Genomic DNA, 12,246 nt, shown 5'->3' with positions numbered 1-12,246 from the left:
ACGGCCGGGCTAACATTAAGATGGTGGCAAATGAAATTCGGATCGACCCCCGGAGCCTTGTAGGAGTCTCATGCAAACACGTCCACATTTTTTCTGAGAAAGTCAATTAGCTTTTCCTTCTCTTGGGGCGGCAGTTCTGAGCTGACCTGAAAAAATCTTTCCGGATCGAAGCCCACAAGAACTTTTTCCAAATCCTCACAACTCGCCTCCTCGACGGGTCCCCCACCACCCGGGGCCAGGGCTGGGATTGTTAATTGCTATAAGCCATCCTCGGCAGTGGTAGAGGGTTCAGTACTCGGTCGTCGTGAGATGGCAGACACCATGCATTGCCGGGCCACGGCTTGGTCCCCTATCACTTCTTTGACCCGACCCTCCAATGGGTACTTCACCTTTTGGTGTAAGGTTGATGATACAACTCCTAGGGCATGAAGCCGCGATGTAGGGTGAGTATGCGTCCACCACTATGAAGTCCACCTCCACTATGTCCGAGCCTGTCTGTATAGGCAGCCTAATCTGGCCTTTCGGAGTGACAGTTTTCGCTTCAAAACTCACCAAAGGGAAGTTATATGCTGTCAAGTCTTCTGGTCTCAGCTTTAGCCCCTTGTACAAGTCGGGGTACATTACTTCCACGGCACTGCCCTGATCGACTAGCACCCTCTTCACGTCATATCCCTCAATCCTAAGTGTGACGACTAGAGCATCGTCGTGGGGTTGGATGGTTCCAATTTTATCCTCATTCGAGAATCCGAGCGTGGGTGAGGCCATCCCTTTAGCCCTTTTAGACTCCCGGTCGTCAGCTTTAACGGGGAGTCGGGCCACCGACATCACTCTAGAAGGATGGGAGCCGGTTCTTCCTGGAGCAGCGAGAATGACGTTTATCGTGCCAATGGGCGGTCTCAATGTGCTTTGTCTTGCCTTGACGCTCGTCTACTCTTGCCATCCAACAGGATGATGCAAGAGGTGTCTCAGCTTTCCCTCTCGAACCAGTCGGTCTAAGTGGTTTTTCAGATTTCTGCAGTCATCTGTGGTGTGGCTCGGTTCTTGGTGATATTCGCAATATAGGCTCTGGTTACATTTCTAAGGGTCGCCTGCCATCCTACTAGGCCATTGAAAGAACGGTTCGTTCTTGACTTTCTCTAGGATCTTGTGTAGTGGTTCTCGGAACACAGCATGGATTGCTTGTGCCCCGGTGGATCTAGACTGCTCCGAGTAATCCCTTCTTGGCCGGTTACTGTTGTTAAAGCGGTCCGACCTGAAGTCCCTCCTCTCTTGAGGGACAACCTTCGCTTTTCCCTTTCCCGTCTGTTGGTCCTCTTCGACTCTCTTGTACTTGTTGATTCGGTCCATAAGTTGACGCACGTTGGTGATCGGTTTCCTAGTCAGGGACTTTCTTAAACCGTGCTCTGTCAGCAGGCCTCTCTTGAATGTACTGATGGCGACGTCATCATAATTTCCCTCTATCTCGTTATACATCTCCCAATACCTGTTCGAGTAGGCCTTTGGGGTCTCTCCTTCTCGCATGGACAAGGACATGAGGGAATCTAAGGGCCGAGGAACCCTACTGCTCGTTATGAAGCGAGAACCGAAAGCTTGTGTTAGCTACTTAAAAGAATTTATAGAGTTTGGCTTGAGGCTGTCAAATCATCTCATTGCCATGGGTCCTAAACTGGACGGAAATACTTTGCACATCAATGCCTCATCCCTGGAATGGACGACCATCCTTTGGTTAAAGTAGCTTACGTGCTCTACGAGGTCCGTCCAACCATTATATATGGCAAAAGTGGGTTGGTGGAACCATCGAGGAAGCTCAGCCCCCTCTATCCTGCGCGTGAAGGGTGACTGAGAGATGCAGTCCAAGGCCTTACTCATGGCGTCGTTTGCTAGGCCCTTGTAGGACGGGCTTTTGTGGCCGCGTTTGTGAGGTTGCTCTTCCTTATAGGAGAAGGTTTCACTTGGCGGGGTTTTTGATCTTCACTTGTACTCATTGTCCTCCTCATTGCTGGTGTCTGGACTGGGGGAAGGATGCCTTCGCTGTGCTCAGCGCAACTTCTTCTTCAAGTCATCAATTTCTTGCTGTAGAGCCCTATTATTGTCCCGCTTTTGGGATGTGTGACCTTTCCCTTTCGAGCGACTTCTGTTTGTGTGGGAGGTATTTACGCTACCCTCTCGTCGCTTATTTTGACCTCTTTCCCGTTCGAGGTTCAAAAAGTTGTCCTGTCGTTGGGAGTCTGCGTGTCCCATTTGGCGCAGACTTGATCCTTCCATCTCTAACGGTCTCACTTGCTAAGGCACAAGTTCTCCCCACAGACGGCGCCAATTGTAGGGTCACAATTCAGGGCCCAGGCCCAATAGATATGGGGTTCTGGCCCAAGGAGCCCGAAACAATGAATTTATAGAGAGTGGGCTACAGAACTAGGCCTTAACGAAATGTATTCTAGCTAAAATTGGGCCATGCAACAATTGAAAGTAAGAAAATCCCCTTCACATCCGTTAGATATTCAGTCTGAGGAGACGTGAAGGATGTATACCGGTCCCTACTCATAGGCTATGGTTCTTGCACCGTTCTTCTGTTCTAAGTTCCTTTTTTCTCCCTCCCCCTCTTCATGGGGACTCCCCTTTCTTATATAGCCTTCTTGAAGTCATCAAGGCCTTACACTTGTTGATCATCTAAACCTTCACTTAAGTTCTTGTCCCATCGGACATTCCCCCGTCTTTCTGTGAGTTGTGGTAGCCAAGGCAACACTGTTCACAAGTCCTCTCCACATTAATGTGGCCAGAAAAATAGCTGCCATGCATTTAATGTGGTAGCTGCAGCCTCACCCTTGACATCCTACGCTTTCTTCCTTCTTACGGGCTTGTGGGACTCATTCTTGTTACTAATGCTCGTTGGGGTGGGTCCTTCTAGCAGGCAGAGTGCATGTTTGAGCCATATTTAGTACGTTCGAGGAGACATTTCTCCTCGAATTGCCTTTTAAACATCTTCAGGCCCACAAGAATTGGGCCGGGAGCCCTTTTGGCACCCACGTCTTCTCCTCGGACGTGGTCGAATTTCCCATACGGGACCCAAGGCCCATGGTATGATCTCGGGCCTTTGCCCCTACAATCACATTTACAAAGGAAGCAACTTACAATCATAAAGTCTTCTACAAAGCTTAAGGGCTACTTGATTTGCCTACAAACTACTGTATCTCCAAAGAATTTAAGTACAAATGATCTCTGGTGTGTTCTCAATTGTGTGTGGTGTACTTTTTTTTTTTTTTTGGGTAGAGTTAGCCTCTATTTATACTTGAGATTTTGACAATTATATCTATTTCCTCTTCCACGTGTCACTCTAAATTTTATTGATGAATAAAATCAAAAACATAAAAATATATTGCAGCAATAATATCAAATCAAATTCAAATTTCATATTCGAATAAAGAAATGAAAAAATAAGACTAAGAAAAAACACTAATGTTTTGCTCACTTTAATTTCTATAAAATTCATATGATGAGCATATTTAATTTTTGGCATTGTATAACATGATGTAGACATCTCATTTTGCAACCCACATTTAATCTTATCTAGAGGGTAAAATGTAAATTTCACACCTAGAGGCCGCATCTTAATACTAGCTGTTGGATCCTTAATTCCTCCTTATAAAAATGATCTTAAAATCATAATGATCAAAATGACTAGTCACGGTCCTCAATCAGACCACTAGATTGAAAGTTATCATCAAATTAAATTTTAAAGGCTAAGATGCTTCCTCACAAATTAAATCCAACCACATGTGATAATGAAATATTAATTTTAATTAGTTCAATTAGTGAACATATTAAAATTAATGATATTCCATTTTCCTAATTGTTTGGACCACAACTTACCATAGAGTTTTCTTCCTCCAAAAAAAAAAAAAAAAAAAAACCCTTACCATAGAGTTGAATAATTGCTAATAATTTGGAAAAATCTATATTGCAAGAGTGCATGAAGTCTTGTCCTTTGGTGTTCTAATGTTGCATTTAGCCTCTTTTTACTTCTTTTCATTAAGTTTTTTTTTTTACTGTTGCCCAAAATATCACATTAACTTATTTTTATTGTTATCTCATTAATCTCTCATTAATTTTTTGAGCTTACACCACACATTTCTTTCTTCTTTATGTCTTTTAGCATACCCATCATTTTAGTATTATAAACAAAAGCAAAAAAAAAAAAAAATGAAGAAAGATAAAGACATTAAGCTAACTAGATAAGGACCTAGGTAGAGATAGAGAGACACAAAAATGTTGTGGATTGTTAAATGAAATGCATTGTTTCACTATTATTAAAACAAAAGACTTGATATTGACAAAGCATTTGTAAGAGAGAGAAAGAGAGGAATCTGGGGGGTCGCCACCATCGTCATGCTGGCTTCCTACCACCATTAAGTCATTGAAACGCTATAAGATTTTTTTTTTTTTTTTTTTTTTTTTTGATAAACTCATTACTAACAAAGTTCTATAACAATTATGTTATTATATATGTGCAACATTCTCCAAAACAATCTTACATCATAACAATATTATCCGTGCATCGCATGAGCAAATGGTAATAATGGTTGAACTTGGGGACCAAGTTGATGTTTTTAAGTAAAAAAATTGAAGAAAATCAGAGCATTAATGTCTAATTTAAATGAAAAATGAAGAGAAATCATCATCACTGGGTCTGAGTGTCGATTGGCACTTGACCTCCAATAGCCCCCGAATTTGATTTTTTTTTTTCTTCATTTTCACCAACTCCAAATTTATGGCCCTTCCTCCTGGAACCCTCCATCCACTATTATATTACCCCCCCCCCCCCCTCCTCCTTCATTCCAAAGTACACCAAAACCTCTTCCATCTCTCTTAAAAGTTCTAGTGAAGTAAAAAAAAAAAAAAAAAAACTTGTCATATCTTAGTCTTCATGAGACTCAAGGTATTCAGTGAGCACCTCTCCTAGTTCTTATTATCCTCCCCTTCCTAAAGTCCTAAAAAGTGGGGAAAAGACTTGTCATATCTCGGTCTTCTGGAAACTCGAAGTATTAAGTGCAGGAAAGTCAATATCATATCGATACCGGCCGTACTGGAAAAATATATCGTACCAACCTTTAAACCGGTATTAGTACTCCTCTAAAATGTACCCAAAAAAAAAAAAAAAAAAAAACCCTAAGTTGTATAGTTTTGATGTTGTCGGATGTTGTAGATTTTGTGAAGGCTATGACTGATTTTAAGTCTTGGGTGTTTGGAATTTTGGTGTGGGAAAGTTACAAATGTATTTTATTTTAGAATTAAAGGGAAAGAAAAAAAAATCCTTCTAATTGACTATTTATGAAATTAGGTTTTTTCTTTTTTCTTTTTTTTTTTCTAGGTTTTTTTACTACTATTTTGTGTGGTACGAGCCATAGTAATAAAAATAAAAATCAATGAGGATTCAAAGTGTTTTCTGTGTTTATATATAAAGGATACGAAATCCCAATTAAAGGAAATCATATTTTATGTTTTTAGTCAATTTATCTTTGTTTAACCAGGATCTCTTTATGATGATACTTACAAATAATTTCCTTAATTTTATTGAAAAAATGAATTTGGTGTTTGAGATTGGGGTCTCCATTTTTGGTTGTGAGAATGGAGTGGTTGAAGAATTGTTTGGAAGGTTGCATAAATTTATGTAATTTTTGGATATAAAAGTATTTTTATGCTTTAAATTCTTAATTATATAGACTTCAAAATCATTTAATTAGTTTAAAAAATAAAGTCTACTTTTAATATAAATATTATAATATGTTATAGTCTTATTGTCTTATTGTGTTATACAATTTTTCAAAAATAAAATAGAATTAAGAAGATCAAGTTTCAAAGCATTCAACAATATTGCGGACAAACATAAATATTATAAAACAAAATAAGTTTTATATATAGATTTTAATATACATAAAAATGATTTCAAATGAAATTTTAAAGTATCTGTGCATCGCGCGAGACATCATTTAGTTAATACAAAAGCACAAGGTATAGTATACAAGAATAATTATGAAGTATAAAATATAGAAGTAATACAATGTAGACAGTTAGTGCATGAAAATTCAATGGGTTCTTTAGTCTATTTAAGCATACATTCTTCTAACATGAAGTAGGTACAAATGGAAAATTGGACAAATATTCTTCTTGGATGTGTCGTGAGCATACCTCAAAGAAATAGGCACAAGAATCATTTCATCAATTGCAGCATTATCGATGGAATAGTAGCACTACGACTTTTGATTTACGTATCTCTTTTTTGCTGAGAGATTTATGTATCTCTACTCTCTAGTCTCTACCATTACGAGATATGCAAGTAACAAGATCTATATAAACATTGTACTTAAGAGCATTCACTTCAAAGGTGTGATAAATGCTAAATCTTAAAAATAGCAACAAAAATACCAAAACCCCATTTTTATCAAGGGTGTCAAATCTTAAAAATTTTAGCAACTTGCTACAATAAGAGCATTCACATCAAGAATGCAAAAAAATATAGCACTTAACACTTCAAAAAGCCACTTTATTCATTTTAGCATCTTACTTTTAAACACACCCAACAACAAAGGTTCTATTTTCACATTTCAGCTAAAAATTATTCATTTTTCTTATTGATTTCTCTTTGTCCCCCTTTCTATCACTCTTTTCCCTCTCTCTCTCTCTCTCTTTGATTTGATGTCAACCCTTACAACCCACCATTCACCATCTCCACAAAACCCACAACCAACCACTACCCACAATCCATCAAACCCATAATTTTCATTCCTTTTCTTGATTTTCTTAGCAACTAGACAAACCCACAAGCATCAATGAAATCAAAAAAAAATACAGAGATCGATCTCAACCATCCCATAGCCCGATCTTCAACCCCAGCTCGATCTCAACCACCCACAGCCTGATCTCAACCAACCACCCCGATCTCAACCACCCACCCACCTCGATCTCAACCCTAGCCAAAACCAACTAAGCAACCCCAGCCACAAAAATTGTTAGGACATATGTAAATCATGTTAGGAATATATGTCATTATGGAATTAGATAATCTTTTGACAAAACGCACTTTACTTGTATTTGGGTAGATCTAAGATGGGTTTAGTACTTCAAGGAATAAGAGTTCAAGTCTAGTATTGAAACCATGCAAATTTGTCCAAGAAACAAATCAAGAAATGCTAATTCAAGAAGTGCTAATTCATTAAAGCTTAATAGTTCGCAAGTGAAGAAGTGTTGATTCATTAAATCTCGATAGCTAGCTCGATACCTCTCAATAGCTCGCAACAGGTATGAAAATCAATTTTTTAGATCTGATTTTTGGCCTATGCTTATGTATTTTTGTAGGGTTTCTTTTCTCACAACCCTAGACATATATAAGACTTATTTTTAAAGCCCGTCACATAAGAGAATACAAGGAGAATATATGCAAAAGGTGACCGATGCCTTATTCTCTCTGAAAGAAGCTGTTGCATCTTTTGCGCCTTAGGGTTTTGTAACCAAGCGCTTTTTGATCTTCATTGTTGATGAAGTGAAGAACTTTGCAACTAACAATCTTCTTCAAGTTGGTGTGTTAGTCACGTACTGGGAGCTGTGCATAATTGATTAGTCACGTATTGGGATCCATGCAAAAAGGGTGGCGTTCATATATTGATGAGTTCAAAAGTTCTGAAGCGGTAGAAGGTTTTTGTTGTAAGTTTATCTACGGGGATTGTAGAGTTTAGGGACAAAAGTTTTGTACTAGATTTGAAACTTTTCTTTATTATAGTGGATTGCTTTATGGGAAGGTTTCCCTTCAGATTTTTTACTGTGAAATTAGTTTGTTTCATTAGTTTCCTAGGTTATCATATCTTGTCTTATTTGCTTTTTCGCTGCATGATTTTGACATGATATTGATGTTTGTTTGTTTTAACAAGTTTTATTCATAATAAATCTAATTAACAACTTGGGTTTAAAACTTGTGAATTTTATCAACTGGGGTCTAAATTTCCCAACAAGTGGTATCAGAGTGGGTACACTCTGATTGGATTAATTTCCTGAGTGTGATCCTTGACCCTTGTTGTCATGGATAGAGGACAGTCTCTTATTATACCTCCTTTATTTGATAGCATTAATTATGCATGCTGGAAAGTTCGTATGAAAGTTTTTTTGCAAGTTTTAGGTGAATAGGTATGGCAAGCTATTGAAGTTGGTTGGATTAAGCCAAAGGAAGCGCCGATGGATTAGGATGAAGCAATAATCATAGCGAAAAATTTCAACAGTAAGGCCTTGAATGCTTTGTTTTGCAGGGTGGCCAATAGCGAATTCAAGAAAATATCATCCACGGAAGGTACCAAGGAAGCATGGACCATTCTTGAGACCACCTATGAAGGTACCAAGGTAGTAAAGACTATGAAGCTTCAAAGACTTACTAGTAATTTTGAAGAAATAAGGATGGAGGAGGATGAAACCTTTGATGAGTTCTATGCTAAGATTCCATGCCAAGATCACTGTCATTGAAAGATTCCATGCCAAGAACACTGTCATTGAAGAAGTGAAGGACATTGATCAAATTCCTTTGACTGAGCTTGTAAGGAACCTTCAAACCTATGAGATGGAATTAGGTTTAATGGGAAAAGGTGGAAAGAGTAGAAACTTGGCTCTTAAGGATATAGAGGAAGAGATTGAGGATTCTGAAGATGAAGACGAAGATGAAGATTGAATACTCGAAAATTTGTGAAAGCACAAGAGCTATTTAGACCCCCAAATTAAAGTTATGGATCGATTAATTTTACTCTAACTTAATACTAAGTGTGGAATAGAGTAAATTCGAGCGGATAAACAAATAAGCTACTCTAACCCATAAACATTATAACATAGCAGTAAAATGAAAGGTAAAAGAGTAGGGAAGAAGAATGCAAACACAAGATAACACGCCGATGTGTTATCGAAAAGGAAACCGAAGAACTTGGCGAAAAACCTCTTCGCTGCCCTCCAAGCGATAATCGATCCACTAGACAATCAGTTGGGATACATAGGTTAGCAAGAGACCCTCCAAGCTTAATCTACCTGATGTACCTAAGCCCTCCAAGCTTCTATTCCAACAAGACTTCTCAGAACCGTGTCTTGTCTAGCTCTCCGGATCCCACAACAAGCTCCATGTTGTATCTGCCATCCTTGACTTCTTCCAATACTTCCCAGTAGTACTAAAACCTCATTGAACACTCTGAAAGGGTGTGGTAAGTGTTTGGGCTATCAACCTCTCAATGGTATGGAAATGGAGAGGTAGGAGTAGAGGAAATTCCACAAGCAATCGTGTAGAGAAATGTGGGTATAACAATCTCTAACTCTCAAGGTTTGTGGCTAGGGTTTTCTCTCTAAAGCACTCTTCAACTTTTGTGAGTAATGTGGGTATATATAGTATGGGTACAGAAAGTGTGTATCAAATAGCACAGTTTGGCAAAATAGAATGTTTCACGAGTGTATCACGGGAAAACTTACCCGTAAGCTACTCACGAAACACAGCTGTCTCCATCTGTCCTGACTCTTCGCATTCCAGTCATGTGCAGGGCATATGCATCATTTCGCGGGATGCTTAGTTGCGAGCTACCCGCAAAAACTCTTCTGACTTCAATTGCTTGAGTCTTCACCCTCTCTCTCTATCACACAACCCTTACAATTAAATCCCACTATAAATGCAGGATACAAAAGATTGAGTAAAATTACAATCAAATTTGGCACGGAATTAAAGCCAACAAAACACATAGTTGTAAATTACAACTTTACAAAAATGATGATGAGGATAATGATCTAACCTTCATAACTGATGAGATTATCAAACTTCTTCATTTTAGGAAAAAGGATAAGGGCAAACCTCCTAGGAAATCTAAATCCTCAAGGAAGGGCAAGAATAAGAAACCCTTCATCTAGTGCCATGAGTGCAAAGGTTTTGGTCATATGAGGATAGAGTGTCCAAACTACCTTATGAAGGAAAAGACCAAGAAGTCAAAAGATAAAGGGTTGGTTGCTACTTGGAGTGATATTGAAAATAACTCTTTTGATGAGTATGTGGATGAATGTGGTCATTTTATGGCTTTTGCTGCCACAACCGATACGGTGATAATGGAGAGTACTAATGACAATGAGAATTCTTCTGATGATGAAGTACCTAAGAAGATGACCCTTCAAGAAGTCTATGATAAGCTATGCACTGAATTCATAAAATCTGGAAAGACTTGTCATCGTTGTAGAAAAGAGCTTAATGAGACAATAACTGAAAAAGCTGATCTATTAGTCAAATTAGATGAGACTACAAGGTTGGTTAAGACTCTTGTTGTGGAGAACGTCTCATTAGAAGAGAATGTCAAGAATCTTGAGGTAGAGGACTAAGCTAGAACTCAAATAGAGAGGATGTCTAGTGCAAAACTTGATGAGGTATTGAGTGCTCAAAAGCCTAGTTCTGATAAGACCGGCTTAGGATATGTTGTTTCCTCCGGCCCCTCCTCTTCTAAGGCTTTTGGATCAAGGATTGTCTTTGTGCTCCAATCTAAGAAAGATGATAAATGTATGAAATCTAAAACTAATTTTGCTAATTCTAAACCCTTTGTTAGACCTCATGTTTGTCACCATTGTGGTGCTTCTAGACACATTCGTCCTAATTGCTTTAAATTGTATCCTCATAAGCAATTGTCCAAATGGTCATAGATTTCCTCTCAAGGACCTACCCCTTTGTTTGGAGAGTTATTAAAAGTTTTGAGTTTTTTAACTCAATTTTAGGAGAATTCTAATTTTTCTATGTCCTTTAGTAGACATACTAGGACATGTGTCTTTTCATCTTCACGGCCAAAGACTCGTGCTGTGTGGGTGAGAAATGAGCCTAAGACTTAATTGTCTTTTCTATTTGTCCTCTACTTTAATTTTTTCTATCTAAAGTATGACTCTCTTTGCTTGATTTCTTATCTGCTTTTGGAATAATGCTTTCTTGCATTTGCACCTTTCTATCATGCTTTCATGCATATGCATCTTTCTTTCATGCTTTCATGTTGTTTGTCTGTTTTTGTTTGGTTGTTTAGTTTTTATTTTTTTTTGTGTTCCAAAAAAAAAAAAAAAAAAAAGAGAGAAAAATCAGAAAAATACAAAAACAATGTGTTTGTGTACATTGGTACTTAGGTTCATTGGGTGGCCATTGAAACAAAGTTCTCTAAACTTTGTATCTTTTGTAGCTTAAATGAGCATCTCCATGCATAACTAAGCAAGTGAGCTTTTATGGCTTATGTTTGTGATGAGTAAGATTAAGTAATCTCTTATACTTAACACTCATATCACTCTTTTGACGGGAAGGACTAGAAAATTCTAAGAGAAAAACATAAATAATCATCTTACCATTGTTGCCCGCCAATCATGAAATGACATTTGTATATTTCAGCATAGTAAAAGTGGAATGTCAAATGCTTAACATAATTGGATATTTCTTTTCTCTCTCTTATATGCCCATACATAGTTTGCTTAAAAGAAAAATATGCAAATAAAAATAAAAAGCAAAAAGAATCAAAATGTTTTATATATGATTGTAAGTGTATATTCTAGGAGATGTGGGAGTTATAGGATGTACCTTAAAGGTGATAGTCTCCATCAAAAAATTATGATTGTGTGTGAGTTAAAGTGATTTTCTCATATCTCAAATCGTCATAACATGTAGACACTTATGCAATCTTGCGATGTTTTTTTTTACATACAACACGCAATATTTTTTGCTACTTTTGATACATGTGTAGGTACAATGTGATTTGGCCATCACAAAGAATACTTGTGTTAATGTATGCTTACTAAACTGTCTTAATTTGTTTTCAAAATATAAAATTGGTTAAACTTGTTTAGTGTGTGTGTGTGTGTTTTGGATCTATGTACTTAACATTTTTCATGTTGAGAGATGTTTTTGAGAGCTTTAATATGTTGTTTGGATCTTTGGTTGAGTAGCTTGCCTGATTGCATTATTTTCTGTGTGTTTTTCCTCTCTTTGAATTTATTTTATTTTATTTTATCAAACTCGACAGCTTCTTGATAGATTCTCGACCTATTGAGAAACTTTCTGTCTACTCGATAAATGCTCGATAGCTATTCGATCCATGGAGGTTAGCTTCTGCTCGATAGCTGCTCGACAACTTCTCAATCTATCGAGATTCTTTTGGATGCATTGTTTTTCACATGTTTTGCATCTTTCTTTTATCTTGTCATCCATAGCATCTTGTTTCATCACATTCATGC

The 12,246-nt window shown here is 37.7% G+C and overlaps 1 protein-coding gene across 1 annotated transcript; it reads right to left on the bottom strand.

Annotated features, from left to right (window-relative positions):
• Positions 1 to 288: 288 nt before the first annotated feature.
• On the bottom strand, positions 289 to 825 carry LOC126691217 (uncharacterized). Its single transcript, XM_050386277.1, has one exon. The coding sequence runs from the start codon at positions 823 to 825 to the stop codon at positions 289 to 291; it is 537 nt and encodes a 178-aa protein (XP_050242234.1).
• Between the last annotated feature and the right edge of the window lie 11,421 nt (positions 826 to 12,246).

Source organism: Quercus robur, chromosome 7 (genome assembly GCF_932294415.1).
Source record: "Quercus robur chromosome 7, dhQueRobu3.1, whole genome shotgun sequence".
NCBI classification, from domain to species: Eukaryota; Viridiplantae; Streptophyta; class Magnoliopsida; order Fagales; family Fagaceae; genus Quercus; species Quercus robur.
Note: the sequence above shows the minus strand (reverse complement) of the source record. Positions and strands in the feature narration are given on the sequence as shown.

Bases quoted from the DNA above. Each gene is read 5' to 3' on its own strand.
- LOC126691217 (XM_050386277.1), bottom strand. From the start codon at position 825: ATGTCGGTGGCCCGACTCCCCGTTAAAGCTGACGACCGGGAGTCTAAA.